General features: G+C 43.5%; 1 protein-coding gene across 9 annotated transcripts in view; it reads left to right on the top strand.

Moving 5' to 3' along the window:
* DGKG (diacylglycerol kinase gamma) overlaps positions 1 to 20,859 on the top strand; it is a 198,697-nt gene that overhangs the window by 23,712 nt on the left and 154,126 nt on the right. For all 9 annotated transcript variants that reach the window (XR_008997165.1, XR_008997166.1, XM_057500889.1 and 6 more), the window contains exon 2: positions 10,157 to 10,382. Coding sequence is in view for 7 of the 9 variants with exons in the window: in XM_057500889.1 (XP_057356872.1) it covers positions 10,316 to 10,382 (67 nt within the window). In the remaining 2 variants the exon portion in view is untranslated. The remainder of the gene's footprint in view (positions 1 to 10,156; positions 10,383 to 20,859) is intronic.

Below are 20,859 nucleotides of genomic sequence, written 5' to 3'. Positions count from 1 at the left end.
GCGCCCTGGGGCAAGAGCAAGTTTAGTCTCCTGAACCACAAACTTCCGTATTTGGCATTCTATTCCATTCTGTGTTTATGTTTAATATATTGTAGGTTTCTTTCCTCGGATAATGTTACCCTCCCAGGAGCATGTCATAGTTTTTCCTCTGGCTTCTTATTTACCTTACAGTTTGAAGAGGAGAGCTTAGACCTCCATAGTTGGCTTGGTGGTGTTATCAGCACCTAGCACTGGGCCTGGCACTTGGGTGCTCAGTACTTACTCATCCAGAGGTGTTTTGGAGAAAGGAAAGACCATGGGCTTTGGAACTAAACAGACTTGGGTTTAAATACCAGTTCTGTCACTTGTGGGTGGTGAACTTGGGAGAATCACTCTAGAGCTGTTTTCACAGCTGTAAAATGGACGTGAAAAATACCTTCCTCACAGGTTTTGGTGACTGCAGCAGATGAAGAATATAAAGCTCCAGATGTGTTGTAGTCTATGAATGAACACTGCAGCTATGGCTTGTTGTTATAAAGATTTGTTGAACAGGTCAATACATGAACGAATGACCCACACTCAAGCTGAGGAGCCCCTGGGCTGTAAATACTCCCCCTTCTGACACTGCCTGCTTGTGCCAAAGGCAGCCGCTCCAGTAGCAGGTCCCAGCCTCTCCCAGGAGCCCTCACACCTTTCCTGGGTACCAGCACCCCCACACCTGGGCAGCTCCATTAGACCTGACATTTTCACACCTCCCCCAGAGCAGGGATTTTTTCGTTCACTCTGGCCACTAATGAGATACAAGTCCTCAATGCAACTCCTCTGTATATTCTTATGGGTAGCACACAATATCAGACTTAATTTTATATTGGTGCAAGGACTATATGCTGGTAATTCACTAAATGAATTATTAGCGCTCACTCATATTTGCTATTCATAAACTCAAATTAGCTCATTACTAAGTTCCCCAGGGGCTCTAATTCGGTTATCTACAATCAGCCTGCTTCAACATGCTCAGCAACTGGGTCCTCCTCACTCAGCAGGGTGGTTAGAATCCTGCAACCTGAGGGAAAGTCACGTTGTGACCAGTGCAGTTGTACACTTGCTTTGCACTGGGAATGATATTCAGCAACTGCTATTATTGCTTTTTAATTAGAAATTATGTTTCACTTAACTTCATCATTATTGTACTAATTTATGGAGGGTATTTGTTTAACCCAATAGCATGCAATGATATACACTTGCATCTTAGGTATTTTAGGCCTATAATTTTCCAATTACTAGATTTTAAGACATAATCAAGTATAGTTCAAGCATGAATCATTGATATGATGAGTTGTAAGAAGTATATATTAGGTCAGACTAAATATATATTTCCCAGGTGTTTTGGTCTTCACAGTTTCAGAAAACACTTCAGAACCTTAAAGTTTCAATGGGTGTCTTGTCATGTTAGTAAGAGACTTTTAGACCCCACTCAACTGTGGAAGCTGAACATTGCATCAGTCAATGGCCAGTGATTTAGTCAATCATGACTATATAATGAAACCCTCACAAACACCCCTGAGAAGAGCATATTACTCTCTTGCATCCCTCTTCTCTGTCAGAGAGAGAGTTTTTACGCTTGGGGACCCAGAATGCTTCCACGTGTCACTGAGCCAGGCTACAAGCTCCACGAGGAGAGAGGCTCCTTTATTTGGGACTTGCCCTGTGTATCTCTTCATCTGGCTGTTAACTTGTATCCTTTATTAAACTGATAAACTGTAAGTGTTTTCCTGAGTTCTGTGAGCCACTCTAGAAAATTAATGGAACTTAAGAGAGGTGTCTTAGGTACAGCCCAAAATTAAGAGAGGGGTCTTTGGTACTGCCAATCTGTAGCCAGTAGGTCAGAAGCACCGGTAACAGCCTGGAGCTTACAACTAGTGTCTGGAGTTGGGGTGGAGGGCAGTCTTGTAGGACAAAGCCCTTAACCTGGGGAATCCAGTGCTGTCTCCAGGCAGAGTCAAAATTGAGTTGAGTTCTTGGACACCCTGCTGGTGTTTGAGAATTTCTTGGTGTCCTGTGTGGGACATTCCCCCCTGACACACACACCAGAACCTGAAAGGAATTACTGTGTAATTCAAGCATGCATATCCTCCTGCTAAACAGATATATATGTAATGTAGCTTATGTAACTGTTTTGGTTATCTATGACTGCGTAATTACCCCAAAACCTAGTGGCTCAACAGTCATTTTATTATTCCGCATGATTCTGTGCATCAGGAATTCGGGCAGGGCTCAGCAAGGACAGCTTATCTCCACTCCACATCATGTCTACTAAGGCTGTAAAATCTGAAATAGTTTCTTATCTCCCATGCCCAACACCACAGCTAGGATGGTTTAAATGACTGTGCTGGCTAGAATGGCTTGACAGAAGGGGCTTCAGTTTTCTTCATTAGCTGGGTTGCTCAGTTCTCGTCTATGTAATGGTAAACCTCCCTCTGTCCACACGGTCTCTCTGTGATCTCTCTTTCCAGCAAGGTGGCTGAACATCTGAGATGGCAGTTCAGTGCTCCCAAAACACAAAGAAGCTGCCAGGCCGTCTTAACATTCAGGCCTGAAACTGGTAATGTCACTTCTACTGCACTCTCTTGGCTAAAGTAAGTCATAGGCATGGCCCATCCTCAAGGGAAAGGGACTAAAAAGGGCATGAATATCAGGAGGCATGGTTTTGGGGGACCACTGATGTAACAGACTGGTGCAATAGTGTTCAGTGATTAATTCAAGCAACTTACATAACTCCTAATATACTCTCAGGTTAAGCATAATAAAGTGATTATTGTAAGTTTATAGATTATAGTTTATAGTTATAAATTTATAGGTCAATATTTTAATTAAACTTTTAATTAGAATACATGCACTGATTCATGTATTTTATTAAAAAATAAGTGATTCATAAATGATATTACCTACAAGATTCCTCAAGGGAGGAACAACCTAAGACAGGCACAGTCGCTGGGGGGTCATCAGGTGAGAAATTGGGGATCAACAGAGGTGAGGCTTAGAACCTCACCCCCCCTGTTCTGAGAGAAATCTTCTGCATATGTGGATGTTTTATTGCCCTTGTCTAGCTTGGATTAACACATAGTCTACAGGCACACACCTGATCATATACATTTGCTCTCTTACAACACTAAACTATGTTTTCTACCTTTATGTTGTATCTACCTACCACTTCAGCATCTTATTAAAAATAATAAAGAGAGAAATGTGGTATCCACATATAAATCAAGTATAAAAATCAAATGTGTATTCATTTGAACTGACTGTTTATAGTTCATAATGCATGAGCAAAACCAAAAGTTTCTGTGATGACTGCCCTTGTACTGTTCACCATGTAACTTATTCACTATGTAAGAATTTGTTCTCCATGTAAGAACTTGTTTGTTATGCCTCAGAAGATTGGAGACTGACGAAAATTAGGCTTGGGGTGGATTAATGATTGTGCATTGAGCATTGACTCCCCTATACAGAATTTTATTGTTGTTAACAACCATTTGATCAATAAAAATGAGAGATGCCCTAACAACAACAACCAAGAAAAAGTACACACTTCCAATTGTAAAATAAATAAGCAACCGGGATGTAATGTATAGCATAAGGAATATAGTCAAAATATTGTAACAACTTGGTATGGTGATAGCTGGTACTTAGAATTATCATGTATATAAATGTTGAATCACTGTGTTGTACACCTGAAACTAATGTAATGTAATACTGTGTGTCAACTACCCTTCAATAAAAAATAATTATCTAAAAAAAAAAAAAAAAAAAAAAAATGATATTACCTACAATTTTATGCTGACCTACGTCATTTGTTCTTCTCCAAATCTGTTGTCAAACCTTTGTTCTTTCTCTACTGGGAACTATAAGTGGGTGGTAGGATCTTCTGCTCCACCCAAATGGGCTCAGTCAAAAAAGGTTGAGAACAACTTTTCTAGTGGTCAAGAAATGAACCCTTAGACATCTTGCAGCAACTGGAGCTATAAAGCAGGCAGGACACTGTTTCTGCCCTGAAGGAGCTCAGAATCTCACAGGGAAGCATTGGCCAATACACTGCAGGGGGTAAATGCCATAGTGGAGACAATCCTAAGAAGCTATCGGAGAGCAGGGAAGATATGACCAGCCCCATCCAGACAACTCAAGGGAGCTTCCTGGAGGAGATGACACTGGATGTGAGCACCAAAGGCTGCAGAGAAGTTACAGAGTTGGAGAAGGATGGGCAAGAGCAAACACCAAGAGATGGGACCTTGACCAAGCTGCAGTGTGTCACAAGTCTGGGAAGAGAGAGGGGTTCTTATTTCTCTAGCTTTTAGTCATTCTTCACTTAGAAAAATATACTCATTATGGGTGTGTTAAGAATCATCAGATTCATATAAATAAGCTCCCCCAATCTAATGCCATATTCATGAGTTAATGTTTTTATGAGAGCAAAGATGAGAGGAAGAGGTGTTTGTTCCTGGGTAATTGGCTATGGCTGATTCATTCAAATGAATAGAGAGACCTGGGGTGTGATTCAATACCCATTGAATTTGCTGTCTTCCCTCTGACTTGTGATTTCCATGCTGACATCTGTACAGAACAAACAGACTTTGATCCAGTACATAAAATTGTAGAGCTAGAAAACGTGTTAGAAACCATTTTCCCACCCCCTCATTTTATAGACAAGAAAACTGAGGCCCAGGGAGCTGAAGCAAATGCTCAGAGTGGCATAGTTAGAGGGACATAAAACAGTCTTCTCCCACCCAAGCCTGACAATATCCAATCTGAGTGTTATTTGGAAAACCCTATTACATTTTTTTCTGTCAGGAAAGATGCTCAGAGTGTAATAAGCAGCTTGTTCATGCTGCAGAGAGCCTCTGAGTGGGGAGCGATGGATCAGGCTGCCGAAATGGAGGTGCCAAGTGGTGGCGGCTAGAGCAAGCCCTCGCATGTGGTAGCTATCCTCTCTACCAGAGGGCAGAAAACCAGCGGGCCATCATGGGGAGCAGAGTCAGCAGTTACCATCTGGAGAGTCAGGCGGTGCTTCAAGCAGCTGACTTTTCCTGATGGAAACAAAGAATGGTGCAGTTTCTTCCACTATGGAGCCAAGAACTGGGTTAAAACAGAACAATTGTAATACGAATATTTGTTGGGTCATTGCAAAATATATCCCTTTACCTTGTTACTCCTCCTCAGCTCCGTCAGGAATCTTTTTCCAATCCTGTTGCCTGCTACAGACACGTTAGATGGCCCCATAGTTCCCCATCTGTACCTGTCTGTACCACGACTCTTACCAGCTGTGTGTTAATTTTCTGTTTGGATGTCTGTCTCCTACACGGAACCGTCAGCTACCACAATAAAGAAATATAGAGGATCTATGTGTTCAATGGGAACACCACTGGGAGAACAACTTAGTTTTTTAAAGAGTTCACAAATGCTATAGAAAAGAAGTGACCTTTTTATCGGAACCAGACATATGAGTAATGGCTTATTATGAGAAGAAAGGCATGAAGGGCATTGGTAGATTAAAGGCATGGTGTGTTTGTCAGTCCATTAACTAATGTTTATGAGGTCCTACCATATGCCAGCCACTTTGCTAGGTGCTAGGCATAGACAGTAGGTTGATTGAGCTGAAATGTGGAACATATGGGCAGGAGGTAATTGGAGTAAGGATGGAGAAGGGAGCTACAGGTCAAAGACCCTTAGGAACTGTCTTCCAAACCTGCCCTTTATCCTAGAGGCCAAGAGAGGCCTCTGAAGGGTTTTAAGCAAGTAAGTGTTGGAGTCAAATTTGTTCTAAATGACGACGATCTGTGTAAACATCTGTATGAATGCTCTGTATGAACAGAGTGCTTCATGGGATGAATTGGTAAGTGAAAAAAAATGTGCAAAAGATAATCCATAATGTGCTACCTTTTATGTAATAAAGAAGGAGAAATAAATATCTATATGTCTACTCACTGGTGCAAAAGTAAACAAGAATGATAAACTAGGAACTCTAACAGGTGAGTGGGTATAAGATGGAAAGGAAGGGGATGGGAGCAGAGTAAAGGAAGGGGGAAAACAGGGCTTCTCTGCATATACCTTTCCACGTTGTTCTGACTTTTCAAACTATACTGAAAAAGATTCAATGGGAATGGACAAAAAACCCTACGGTGAAATACAAATAGAAATGAATGGGAGTGGGAAAGAACTAAAGTAACTTTTGAAAATAATATTTTGAGGATGACAAGACAAGTTCTTGTCTGAAGACAAGAACTGTAAACAAATCTTGAACTTTTTTTTTCCCCACAGAGATGTGGCTGGCAATTCTGAAACTACTTTCTGTGTATTTTAGGCTTGAGCAAATAAGTATATTACATACAATGGAAACAAAGTTTATTAGAGAAGGAAGTTTAAAAAATATGGAAGGAAACGAGGGCTACAGTTGGCACTGCAGCAATGGACTGTAATAGGAGGTGTGTGTATGAACTAGGGGTTTTTAACATGGATGGATGAATGGATGGGTGGAAAAATAGAAAGATAGATGGATAGATAGATGATAGATAGATAGATAGATAGATAGATAGATAGATAGATAGATAGATAGATAGCCAGAGATGAGATGTGTGTGTATACATGCATGTATTTGTTAGCCCTGTCCCTCATATGGCTGCGGAGCAATGATACCCCAGTAGCAGGAGCACACTGAGTGCCCAAAGCTTTGTTTCAAATGCCATTCCTCACTAAAAGGAATCAGCACTTCAGAAAAATGACTGATTTCAGGACTAGAACTGAGGAAATACAAGATGAGACTGAAACCTTTTGTATACCAGAAAATAAAGATGTGCTCAGAAAATGATGGGAATATGTCTAAAGAACAAGGAATCATCTTGAATGAGCTTCCACTGGTCAAATCTGGGACAATTTGAGAATCAAGGTAAATAATGATAGTAATTATAACCCACTGAATAAAATTAGAACCATTAATATAAATAATGTATTATATATAAGTGTATTATATATCTATACATGTTTAAGTATTATCTGTCTTTATTACATTTATATTTTATAGTATATACAGTACTTAGAGTGTGAATAAATGTATATAAATAAACTGATATAAAGAAACAAAGGAGAAGGGAAAGCTCTTCCTTATAGTAGAAGCTTCCTATACTAAATATAGAAGGAACAGTGGAATTAAAAGTTCACTATCATAATAATAATTAATCCAGGCAAGAATTATCAGTGGATGCTAAAACTAGTAGACAAAGGTTTGATGAATCATTACAAAATTACAACAACCTGGAGCAGGATAAGATCAATTTCAGATATGTATGGCATAACACAAAGACTTTGCAACCAACTGCTATCAGCTGACTGTTCAAGTCATATTGCTAAGTGTATCTGCAATAGATTGATAACAATAATTATTTATTGAGTGCCCACTGTGTGACAGGCATTGTGCTAAGTGAGGTTTGGGGGAGAGGTGTTTGTTTATGTTTTGCATATAGTAACTCACTTAATCCTAACAGTAACTCAGATTTTTTTTAGTAGTACCCCATTTTTGAGATGAAGAAACTGAAGTTCAGGAAACAAAAAATTTGTCTAGAGTCAAATAGATAATAAGAAGCAGAGCCAGAATTCAAATCCCTATGCATTCTGATTTCGAGTTCCATGGTGTTCCCATTCAGTGTGTCTCTGGGCCCCCTTAGAACTCTGTTCTCCTGAGAGTCTGCAGAATGATATGATGAGAGAGGCATTCTTCAACAAAAGCATTGGGGGTTCCTTCTTTCTCCTCACCATTATTTACTAAACACCTTGCCTCATTTTCCTCACCTAGAAATAGGGAAGACAATGCTTAATTTACATGGTTGTTATGAGGACTAACAGATAATATATGTAAAGCACATAGCACAATGAAAATAAGTGTCGATTAAATGACAACAGCAGTGATGATAATACCGGTTGTAATGTTGAATTCCCTGGTATGATGGAAAATGTTTCTAAAGGTCACACCTCATTTTTGGACTGAATTGATAATCAGAGGCCAGATCATAAAGAGCTTTGTGTATCATGAAAAGATTACATTTTATTCTACAGGCAATAGAAACCACTGAAAGAATTTTATTACCAGGAAAGATTTGATCTAGTTGGCAGTTTAGAGTGGATCAAGGGAAGGAGAGAAAAATCCAAGACAGGAAGACCAGCAGGAGGCTGTTGTCAGAGGCCAGGCGAGAGGACAGGAGGGTCTGAGTTAATGACCTGGCTGGCATGATGGAGAGGATGGAACACACAGAGGATGGTCACGCTCCCAGACAGGTGCCTGGGTTTGGCAGGAGAGAGAGCAGGACAAGCTTAGGCTGAGCCTCGGGCTTCTGGGGCAGTCTAGGGGCCATGGAAGCTGCCAGTTTGGGGTGGTTCGAGACGTACAGGTGATGGCAGTAGATGGTTGAAAATTCAGATCTGTACTGAGGAGAGAGTGCAGGGCTGGAGCAGCATGCCTGGGAGCCACTGGGACTTGGAGGTGGATGAGATCCTTCAGAGAAGGGCTATGGGGTGCAGAGGGGCCTGTGGATAGGATTTGAGAAGGACTACTATTTAACAATGGCTAAAGAAAGAGGAGGAGGAAATGGCAAAACTGAGGAGGAAAACTCAAGAAGATGAGATTGCAGGAGGTTGCTTTCTGCCAGGGCAAAGGCTGCAGAGAGAGTAGATGAAACAAGGAAGGCCTGATGGTTGTATTTGAGAATGTGGTCAATGGGCACCTTGGCAAGAGCAGGTGCTGACGAGCAGAAATCCAATGGGCTGGCAGATTAAGGAGAGAACTGGACATTTAAGGAAATAAACTAGAATTTGGATGTTCCCAGGGATGCAGGCGTCTCACTCCTGTGTCATGCATTCCCATCTACTGTTGGAGAGCTCTGACTGGTGGAAGGTCCTCCTTGTAGAGCCAGAATCTCCCTCAGGCATCTGCCCTCAGCTCAGATTCAGCCCTCCAGATGCACACCAACCAAGTCTACAGGCCCCCCCAGAGAACTGTCCAAATCTGCCTCTTCACTGGCTGGTCTCATCTCACATGCTGGTCTGCATGGGCTCCAGGCTCCCCAACTTGCCTTAAGACTGACTGTTCACAATTTTATTAAAACTGACTTACTCTTTGGTAACATTGATCTTTATTTTTCCTCTTTTTAGGTTGGTGGCTTTGCAACTTTTTTTTTTTACTTCAACCCAGAAAAGAAATATATCTTATATTATAATCAGTGTACACATGTATATATAACTGAAAGGAGATGCACTCTTATATTCAATTCCATTTCATTCCATTCCATTCTATCCTATTTTATTTCACATTTTTAAATGCTGGTCTTGGCCCACCACATTAATCTCACAACCCACTAAACTGATTTAAGGACTGATGGTATGACTAACAGAGTCACTGTTCTAGGAGGGGCTCATAGGAAAAGCTAAGCATCTGTCTGACTCCGTCCCCTTTCCCTCTTTCAGGTTCCTCTGCCCTGGGGTCCGCAGGCCCTCCCTCCAATCACTTATTTGTGGTTCTGAGAGAAAAGAAAACTGCTTTAGTCTAGGATGTTAGCCAGCCTTGGGGGGTGTTTGAATTCCCAGTGTGACTCATAAGAGGAAAGTAAGCAGCTTTAATGGTGGAATTTAGATATCAGTAGAGAGACGGGCTTACCTTCCAAATCATACCACGTAGGCTACTGTCCCTGTACTTACTTACTCATGAGGCATCCAACAGCCGAAGGCATTTTCATGCCTTAAGGTTGGCCGTAGGAGGTCCTATTACCACCTTTCATGTGAGACAGTTCAACTTTCCCAGAGTTTAAGAGTATGACCACCTATTCATACAGGCCACCTGACCCCTACCTACCCCAGCCGGACAAGTGTCTGGAGTTGTGCTCTTCTGGTCTGATGCCCTCTTCAGATTCCCTGAGGGGACATCCCCTCCTTGAAAACCATTGCCTCTTATAAATCTTTAAGCAAAGAACATTTGGGGATATTTTTCAAGTAAGAAAAGGTGACTTATGTATTCTAACACTCATTCACAATGTCTTTTCTGATTTTACCTTGACAAGCAAGGATTTCTGAATTTACCTTGACTACAGACAGAAGGATGTTGCCTGAGGAATAACAGAAGTCTTCTCTCATCTGCTGAAAGGTGCCTCCTGCTGCCATAGACAGTTGGGTCCTCGAGAAATCTCCCGAAGAGTTTGTCCATCACATTTCTGCAATGAGCCAGGCCCTGGGCTGGGCTTTGGCTTCGCCCTGGTGAACAAAACTCCATCCCTGGCCTCAAGCACTCACACCTGGCTTAAAGATGAATGAAGAACAGTGGGTCTCCCTCACTCCAGAAGAATTTGACCAGCTACAGAAATATTCAGAATGTGAGTAACTGGATTTCCCCATCTGGGGTGGGATTTCCTCTTGGTTCGGAAGAGCATTTCTGGAGAGCAGAGCAGTATGATCATTTTCCAGTAGCAGAGAATGGCCACACCTGACAACTATGTTTCCTCATCAGCACAGAATTAGTGTCTTAAAACATAAAAACACAGTTATCTTTATACTCTGTAAATGATACATACTCACCATAGAAATCCTAAATATGCAAGGGAAAAAATAGTCAGTTAAAACTCACAGCTAACCTCTGAATATTTTAGAATACTCCCCTCCTATGCATAGTGCTATACATGGTTGAGCTCCACAGTCTACCACACCTTTTTTTCCTAGTCTGCATTTTTCACCTAACATAGTATCAAAAGTATTTTCTCAGGTCATTAAAACTTCTTTATAGCATAATTTTTTAGGGCTGCAGGCTGCATGGTTACAATGGTACTCAATCATTTGCTTTAATAACTCTCACATTTGGACCCAATGCCTTCTTTCAGTAAGATACAGAATTCTGATGCCTGTCTCTTTCTTGACTTTGTTCTGGAAAAGCCTGGGCTTTCACGTGGAGCTCTTGGTTTCCCATTAGTTGCACCCAGAAAAAATTTCAGTACTTCCAGACATAGTGGTGGCAAGGCCCAGGTTCACAGGAGCCACACAGCTGTACCTCGCAGGGGCCACTCCCAACTTGACATGATGGGAATCTGCCTGGGCTGTGGCAGAACACTAACTGGCCACTGCACCCTGCACGTGCAGTGACCATCATGGCTGTGCAGTAACACCAGCTTTGTACAGAGGCCTTCATCTGGCAGAGCCCTCAGCTGCATTGTGTGCCCCACCCCTTTGTTCTCATCATCTCTCCCTTTCCACTGATTGGACTGGTGCTTTTGTAAGTCACTAAGCTTACTTATGGCCTGTTGACCTGCCCTACAGAGCTTGCCCTGGTGGCCCTCTGAATGCCCTTTTGGCAGCCTGCCCCTTACCACAGGACAGACACCCCTAGTCCACAGTACTGGTCTGGGAGTCGAGGGATTGGGCTCGTGTGCCAGCACTGGCTCTTGCTCTCTGTGATGTGACAGCCCTTGAGCTCCCAGAGCTTCAGGGTCCTCTTCTGCAGAACAGGAGATCTCTCTCTGTGCTCCCTCCCAGGCCTGACATCCCATGACTCCATGTGCTCCCCATGGCCAACAGAAGCCCCATATGGCTACTGCTCAGTCTGCCTCCTGGTTTCCTGGTGCCCATGGCCCCTTGTCTGACCTCCATGGGCTTGGAGAAGTGCTGTAATATAGTGATAAGAAGCAAGGAGCCACCTTTCAGGGTAAATTCCATTTAATTCATCCTGCTATGTAGTCAGCAAAGTACCAGACACTGTCAGGGATGAAAAAGAAGCACAAATAAATGGCTTGCCCCTGGGGGATCAGGATCCTGTTAGGGAGTCAGAAATGCACTCGTGACACAAGTGGAGAGCAGGTGCACGGCAGCGGGCAAACACCTCTGGCAGAGGAGGCTGGCTGAGTGCGGCAGTGAGAAGGGAATTAAAAGCTGGGGAAATTGATATGGCAGAGTGTACTGGTTTCCTAGCCTGCTGTGACAAAGTGCAACAATTTGGGCTGTTTAGAACAACAAAAAGTGTTCTCACAGGTCTGGAGACTAGACTGAGGTGTCAGCAGGGTGGCTTCTGCTGAGGGATATGAGGGGAGGATCTGTTCCAAGCCTGTCTCCTTGATTTATCAATGGCCATCTTCTCCCTGGGTCTCTTTGTACTATGTTCTCCTCGTGTGTGTCTCTGAGTCCAAATTTCCCTTTTTATATAGACAGAGTCATATTGGATTGGACCTGCCCTTCCAGTATGACTTCCTCTTATCTAATTACATCTGGAACGACCCCATTTCCAAATAAGGTCACATTTTTGAGGTACTGGGGGTTAGCGCTTCGACATACACATTTGGGGGAGATACAGTTTAACTCATAACAGGATTTAGCTGAGTCAACTCTATGCAGGAAAGAAGTTTAGAAAGTGAGTAGTAGTAGGTGGTGGAGGAGGAGTAAAATCAGTGGAAGCAATGGTAGAGGGGCACATGGGGTCCTGAGGAGAGCTTATGGCCTATATGGAGATAGGAGAAGGAGGGCAGGGAGGAAAACACGGGAGGGGCCGGGTAGCAGGAGGCCTTGCGCCCTGCTGTCAAGCTATGGGCTTTAGACTGAGGTGGCAAAATTTAGAGCCATCAGTCTGTGTGCAGGATGGCCTGGATGAGGAAGGTGACACTTCAGGGAGGCCAGGCAGGGTCCTCTGGATGAAGATTAGTCTGAGCTGAGGAACAGGGTGAGCTTGGTGAATGTGGCAGTAACAGAGGCTAATTTGTGGAAAACTGGTGGAGGTATCATCAAAACTTATGGAATGAAAGGAAACCAGCAAAAATATCCCAAAGACTGTGAATATGTGGAAAATGCCAACATTAGGATGCCAGGCTTGGGGGACAATTTGGGAATGTTGCTTTTGGAATGGTGGTGACAGGTCTACTGAAACATTCGTATGTGGGATAGTCCAGGGAACCAGAGGTGAATGAGTCCACCGATGATGTTCCGTGTGACAGGTGCGGTGGAGTGGCGAGCACGGAGGAGGGGACCTAGCCCAGCCTGGGAGGCTCCCTGACGTAGGCTTTGTTTCTGGAGTCCAGCTGGTAGGCGGGATGATGGGGAGGGCATTCTAGGCAGAGGAAGGGGCTCGGGCAAGGCAGGGCATTGAGGCAGTGACTGTGGCAGCTTCTGAGAACCACAAGCAGGACATGGGCCGGGAGCCTCCAGCATGAGGCAGCTGGGCTGAGGAATAGGACCCCAGTGTGGAGGGTACTGCTGTCCAAGGGGGTGTCCTGTGTGCCCCAGAGGGGTGGATGGTGGAATGTGAGTAGGAATGAGGGTCAGGCTGCAGCTCTGACTTGGGGATCATTGTGGGGAGACATCAAGGAAAGGAAAAAAGAAGAATGCAACACTTCAGAGCAAGAACAGGGGGAGAGAACGGGCCTTAGGTATGCCTACGGCAGAGGCTCAGAGAAGGAAAAAGAGCCAAAGGACAGGGAACAGAAAGACAACAAGGGAAAAAAGAATACAGGGTCGAGGTCGCAAAGGCAAGGAGGGTCCCCAAATGGCAAAGCAATCGACGAGGCAGGGGGTGAAAAGAAACCAGAGAATCTGTAGGAAGGGGTTCCTTTGTGGTCTGGATCCTTTTTTCAACCATCAGCTTTGTCCTCTGGTCCTTCCTCATTTTGTCCTTGCCAGGACTGGACAAGGTACTCGGAAACCATTGTTTTAACAGGAGAAGAAAAAAAGATACAATTCTTGGAAAATGATTAATTCTCAGAGGAAACCCTGAAAAGGCACTTCTACCAGTTTTAGACACATTCTGGTATTGTCAGATTGTATTGCCATAGTAACCACCCTCCCATAACCACATAAACAGAAGCTTTACAATAGCAAATAACTGAAGTGCACAGCTGAGAACTGAGAACTTTCTCTAGTGGGGTTACCAGGTAGTAGAAGCCAGAATTTCAAGACACGAGGCTCTCAGTGTGTTCTGTTTATGTAACACAAACCCTACAGCTTCTTCTATAAGGCGAGAAGCCATAAAAAAATGCCCTTGGAAACAATTATATTTTATATGTACATATACATACATATACACATGTATGTGAATAAATATATATTGGGTATATATATAGTTGACAGTAAGCTTAATGTTAATAGTGTAAAGTGCTTATCATAAAAGATAATGTGATATTAAGAAATATTTTGTTATGAAATAAAAACAAGTGTAAAAATTTTGAAAAATGGGAAGATGAAATTTAAAGCTACCCATGAGCCTATTCCCTGTGATAACCACTCTGTAATGTTTGTGAATAATCATCAATATTAATATACACACACACATATACATGTATACGTATACTTTTTAAAAACTGAGCATGCTAGGTTATTTTGCGTCCTCGTTTTGTTTTTTCCCATAATTCTGTGGCTCAGAAATCTGGTCAGGGCACAGCAGGGATGACTAGTTCCCACTCCACAGTGCTTGGGGCTTCAGGTAGGATGGCTCATGTGAGCTGGCATGGCTCATTCACTCGCATGCTGGTACCTCGGTGCGTTTTCTCATCTCCCAGGGCCTCTCCATGTGGTCTGTCTCACCAGCAGGGTGGCCTGGACTTCTTACAAGTTGCTCAGGGCTCCAAGAGTATAAAATCAGCCATTTTATCACCAGGCTCAGAGGCCCTGGAGCAGAGCTCTTGCCACAGTCCCCTGGTCAGAGCAGTCATGAGCCTGGCCCAGATTCAGTGGGCTGAGGCCTGGACTCCGCAGCTCACCCAGGGCATGCAGAGCTTGATGGTGGCAAACTAACCAGCACACAGTGTATCATGAAGTGTTCCCATATCACTCTACTTTTCAGAAGCATGGATTTTAGTGCTTGCAGAGATTCCTTTTGAATACAAGTGCATTATTCTATTTAACCAAACCACTTATTGTGATCTTAGGATGTATTAATAGACTCTGTCTAGGAAGGCAAACTGTTATCCACATTCTATCCTACCCTGATCAGACCTCTCTAGAGAATTGTGTTCATTTCTGGGCACCACAGTTTACCAGGTATGGTAATAGATGTGGACAAGGCAGAACTTGAGAATTGCCACCAGCATAGTGATGAAGAAATGGCTCAAAATACTGGTGGGTATATCCTGGGACAACTTAGGGACAGGTGAGGGAGAGCTAGTTGTATTAAAAAAGCTTCAGTGCTATTGAAGGAAGGCAGTGTTAAGTTAAATTGGAATGGCTTCGAGAAGGAGCCCTAGGACTAGTGGGAGGAAACCATCAGAAGAAAGACTTAAGTTTAAAGTAAGGGATACATTGCTTCCTCATGGTCAAACCTGTCCAGAATGGAACAGAACTCACTTAAGAGCAGCTAAGTTTCCCTAAAACTGCAGAATTGGCTGAAACACCACAGGGGAGGTTAGAGCTTCATATGTCCAGTTGATTAAATGACCTTCATCAGCCCTTCCAGTACTTATTTGCTATGTTTAAACAGGTTTCTTTTCAACCTCAGAGGGAATAAGATGTGGGGATGCCTCCTACTGACCCACCCACTAACAGCTTCAAACAGAGATATCACTGGTTTATTGTCCTTCTAATCCTGATATTTGAAGGGAGGGGATTGTTTTCTCCAGTTTTTTCCATGATTTATCAAGGACAGAAACTATCAGCTTATTCAGAAAGGGAAAAACCTGATAAAGTATCAGTTTTTACTATTAATTCTCTAAGAAATTAAGCCAGACATTTCCTACATCTGCCAGTGGTTGCTTGATTTTGTAGACTTTTTAAAGCTGGGAGAGATCTTAGCCACCATCAAATCCAACTCTTACCCATTTTACATTTGAGAACTCTGAGTCCAGAAGTGCTCAGGGACTTGTCCAAAGTCACACAGAGGGTCAGTGGCAGAATAAGAATTAGAACCAAAATTGTCAATTCCAGGTCAAATTCAATGTGCTTCAGTTCAGTTCCAACAAATTAAATAAAAAGTACCATTGGAGGTCAACCATATACTGGTTTTAAATAGGTAGATAATAGATAACATTACACACATACATGTCAATTAAATTACAATAGAGCAAAATTTTTAAATACATTGAATGAGAACAAATCAGTAAATTGTGCTATTCAGAAATATATTGCATCAGAATCAGATCAAAGCAAAGTGTCTGACTTTAAGATGTAGGTCATTTACAGCTTCAAACATGTCAGTGTTAATATGGGAGTCAGAGAAAATGTTTAGGGCTGATTTGTGGAACAATGTTAGGCTTACGTGACTTCTTTGAAACCTTGCCATTTATATGGCCAGGAGAGTTAATCAAATGTTAATGCAGCTCTGGGCCCAGAAGGGTCTTGCCTATCTCCTTCTCTCTTGACAAGGACAGCCACAGCTGTTTCTCACCCCTGTCCCAGCACACGGGCCTTCTTTTCATTATGATAACTGGGACTCTGCCCACAAGCAGTCACAGATCTATGGAGAGAGAGAGATTTCTATGAAATAATGCCACTCAGATTTAAATAGACACATGAATCTCCCAGAAATCTTGTTAAAATGCAGATTCTGGATTCTGCAGGCCTGGGGTAGTCCTGAGATTCTGCATTTCCAACAAGCTCCCAGGCAATGCCAGTGTTGCTGGGCCAGGTCACAATTTTAGCTGCAATTGGGTACAGGTTACCTGACCTAGTCCTCCACCTTTACTTGGAATGTGACTGATGAGGCCTAATTATTTGGGGGCAAAGTGGGAAATTTTGCTAGCAATGCAAATTTTAATTATACAAATAAGCCAGTCCAGCCATTTAGGTCATTTATGATGAATCAGAAAATCTTAGTATCCTGAAGAGGATTTTCTTATATTAGCCCAAATTTCCTCTCCTTCAGTGTAGTCTTTTTCTCTTATCTGTATGAAACACTGGCAGAACCATCACTTCCACACATGCCCCCCAGCAGTTAGCTTGGTGGACCTCAGGGTCCTCAGCCTGGCTGCACATTGGAAATACAGGGCAGGCACTGAATGCTACTGATACTTTACCCACACGTCCCCTCACCGCCGGACCATTCAGTCATAATTTGTAGGTGTGGGACTGAGGCAGCAGTAGTGTTTAAAGCTCCCTGGGTGATTCCAACATGCAGTCGAGGTTGATGACTACTGACCTGCCTTTTCTCCCTGTGCCCCTGGGAACATAGGACATATGGGACAAGTGTGATGAGCCCAATCCCTTTTCTAGCTCTCATTAATTTCGTATTTATTTATTGAACATCAATTTTTTGCCAGGCAATGAGCTACATGCTGGGGATAAACAGTGAACAGGTAAAGAAGTGTAACTGGGGGAACTTATCAATGCTTATGCAGATGAACTTCTTACGCACACTTCCCATGTTCTGCCCTGGGTGCTTGATTCCTCCTGTCTGAGCAAGTGGGCCTTTGGCTGCATGGCCTTTGGCCCCGGCATCTCTGTCCTGACATCATCCTCCATCTTCCTAGGACCCTTGGAAAACCTCACTCTTGCTTTTGTGCATCTCACTGGAGTATTTAGAAAACTTACTCATTCATCACAGCCTTCATCCGAAGAAAGAAAATCTAGGGTTTGGACTTTTTTCCCTCATCTGCTGGCTTCCTTTTCCCCTCACTCTGCATCTTTCCCCTCCTGGGTTGAGAGTCATTTATGGTTTCTCAGTCTGTGGAATGTATTCCTCTAGCCTCAGCATCATGTCTTTTCTTCTGTCTTGTGATAGGCAATTTCAAACACAGACGCCTTACAGCAGAACAATCATACCCATCACAGCACTTACATCTGGTTTGGCATTTATACCACAGAATAATAGTCCAGTGAAAATAGGCCTAACATTTGGAGAAGCCAGTGTGGGGTGGGGACAGATTTAAAGAGACAATTAATTTGTCCTATAAAGTCTTATGGCCAGAGTTTCTCCCACAGCAATACAACTCTGGCTTGCAGGCTGTCATTCAACCTTGTCAGGTTCCGAAAGTAAAGGTGGTCACTGCAGGCATATAACTTCACCCTTCTGGGCATCTGGTATGCTTTTGCTAAGAGATACTATTCTCTTGCTCTGAGCCCCTCTCAAAGCATTAACAAAATGTTGGGTTTCCCCCATTGCATCACCCACTTATTCATCCCTTTACCCTCAGCTATAATTTCTCCCTCTCTGCATTTGTCATTTATCTTTACCCAGACTTTTCCTTCTGTGGAAGGGATACTAGGTTCAGCTGCTGTGCTGGTCCAGATTGCTGGCAGCAATACTAGTCTAGTAAGTGCCTCCCCCTCAGTTCACTCCCACTCATGTAAGGCAGGGTTACACAGGTGCAGAACCAGCAGGCTGTCCTGGCCACTAGGCAGCAGAGCTGCGCTCACTGTCAGCCCCAACCTGGCTGGATGGGGTGAAGGCACAATCCGCCCCATCAGGCCCTTACAAATTTTGGCATAAAGGTTTAAGGGCAAGGTTACACTTTCTTGCTTGGTAACCTTCCCTTGCTTCTGGTGCCCACAGTTGCAGCATTGGACCTGGGACCACTGCATCTGGTAGGAAAAAGGAAAATTGCGGTGATGTGGGGAAGAGTTGAATGGTTGCACCAGCATCTTCCCCCACCCCCTCTGCCCCAGATACCCCAGAAAAGCGGAGAATCTATCTAGAGGGGACCCTCCCTTAGGCTGCCTCATGTTAAGTGTGATCACACACTCCTGAAGACGTATAAGCCAGCCCCTCATACATTTATCTCCTCCCGTTTTAAACAGCAAATGTTTCAGGTGCCCATTCCAATTTTCTATTAAACCATTGCTCTGAGGATGATATACAACATAGCATGTCCATCTGATGTGAGGTCTCTTGGCCCACTGTTGGACACCATGGACTGTGAAACGCATCTCTTGGTCTGAAGAGATGTAACTTGGTGGTCCAAATTGGTACAGAATCTTCTGTTTCAATCCTTTAATGGTATTTTGAGCATTTGCATCTATCACTGAGTATGCAAAGCCCAGTCCAGAATAAGTATCTATTCCAGTTAGGACCCATTTATAGCCCCCAGGGGTTACTGGCATTGGTCCAATGTAATCCACTTGCCAGCTATGTGTGGGGCCTTCTCCCCTGGAAAATTTCCCCATAGCCTGCTGCAGTCTTTGTCTCTCTTATTGACCCATGGAACAGTTCTTGTTGGCACTCTGTGCCTCACAGGATGCAAGAAGAATATGTCTATATTCAGCCCATCTCTGCATTGTTGCATCTCCCCATGTCCACTCATTTCGTGGACCCGGTGGCCACCTCAAGGGAACACACCAACGGGTCCACTCAGTGGTTCCCATCACCTTCTGATCCAGGAGGGGAGTCCTTCTGATGGGCATCGACATGTCCTACTTTAATGCACTCCTTAAATTCTATGTGATTTCCATAGGGCTGTACCATACACAGGTATTCCTTTAGTAGTCCAGTTTTCCACAGCCCATCTACCTGACCATACAGCCAGGCCACTGGATAGAACCCCACAAGTCAGTAAAAATCCAAACATAGGGGTTTTATGACTGTTCAATTCTTCCATCACTTCCAGGAAAACAGCATGCAGTTCAGCCCACTGTGCTGATTTGTTCTTACCTTCCACAACCAGAGTCTTGCCATCGCTGGTCTTAATGCAGCAGCTTTCCAAACAGGATATTGTCCATTCACCATGGAACTGCCATCTGTAAACCAAGCAGCTTTTTGCTGTTCAGCTGAGAGCTGTTCTAAGGCACAGCCCATGTGGCAGTTGGTTCTGGCAGCTCAACAGGTGGCTCCAAAGTCAGTCCTAGAGGAAACGAGGCCTCCTGCTCATGGGTACAGGGTGGGGCTCCTTGCATTCCCCTGGCTACATGGTCCTGTATGAACCATTTCCATTTTATGGAACTCTTCTGGGTACTGCCTTCCTTATTAGTGTTTCTCTGACATCACCCAAAACATTATGGATAAAGCATTTACAAGGTCCATCACTGAGTGCCAGCCTCCTTCAGCCTGCTGTATTTTCAGCATGGTTGAGACCATGTCTGGAATTGCTGAGGCTATGGGAGGTACAACTTTATTTAAATTTTGCTAGTCTACTGTTAGTCTTCATAAGCCATCTGCCTTTTTCACAGGCCACACAGAACTACTGTACAACAAATTCATGGACACCAGTACTCCAGCTTCCAGCATGTGACTAACTAAAGGGTTGATCTCTTTTTTGGCCACCAGGTGGTCCATACTGCTTCAAGTTAACCACCTGTGTGGGCTCGGGCAGTTCTAGTGGTTCCCATTTAACCTGTTCAATTAAAACTGGCCTGAGGGTAGGCTTACATGCCTTCTGTTTTATAGCATTAGGTAGGGCAAGCAGCCCCCAGTCACACATAATATCCATCCCAATAATACATTCAGGTAAAGAAGATGCAACCACCTCATACAAAATCTGCTCAGATACCTCAGTTTTTCATCCAACTTTCACTTTAATACCATCAACCTCCAGCCCCTGCCCTTGGATGAGAAGGGGAGAGGTCCAAAAGTCTCTCATTAACATAACAAAACACCCATTTCACCTTTAAGACTCTGCAGTGTTTTCAGGAACTGTAGATGAAGACCAAACATACCTGGGAAATAAATATACAGAGTCATATGAATGACCAAATATATGTATTTCTTATGGTTCATTATATCACAGCAAGCCATACTAGTCAGCCACACACGTACAGGAATGCTGCTTAAGGCCTGCTCATCAAAAGTGACATCCATGGACCTGCATTATTGGTGTCACCTGGGATCTATTAGAAATGCAGAATCTCAGGCCCTGACACAGACCTACTAAATCAGAATCAGCATTTAAACCTGATCCCCAGGCAAGTCAGATGCCTGTTACTGCTTGAGAGTGTTTCAGGGAACTTTGAGGAATGGAGAGG

This window comes from Manis pentadactyla, chromosome 1 (assembly GCF_030020395.1).
Source record: "Manis pentadactyla isolate mManPen7 chromosome 1, mManPen7.hap1, whole genome shotgun sequence".
Lineage (NCBI taxonomy): Eukaryota > Metazoa > Chordata > Mammalia > Pholidota > Manidae > Manis > Manis pentadactyla.
Note: the sequence above shows the minus strand (reverse complement) of the source record. Positions and strands in the feature narration are given on the sequence as shown.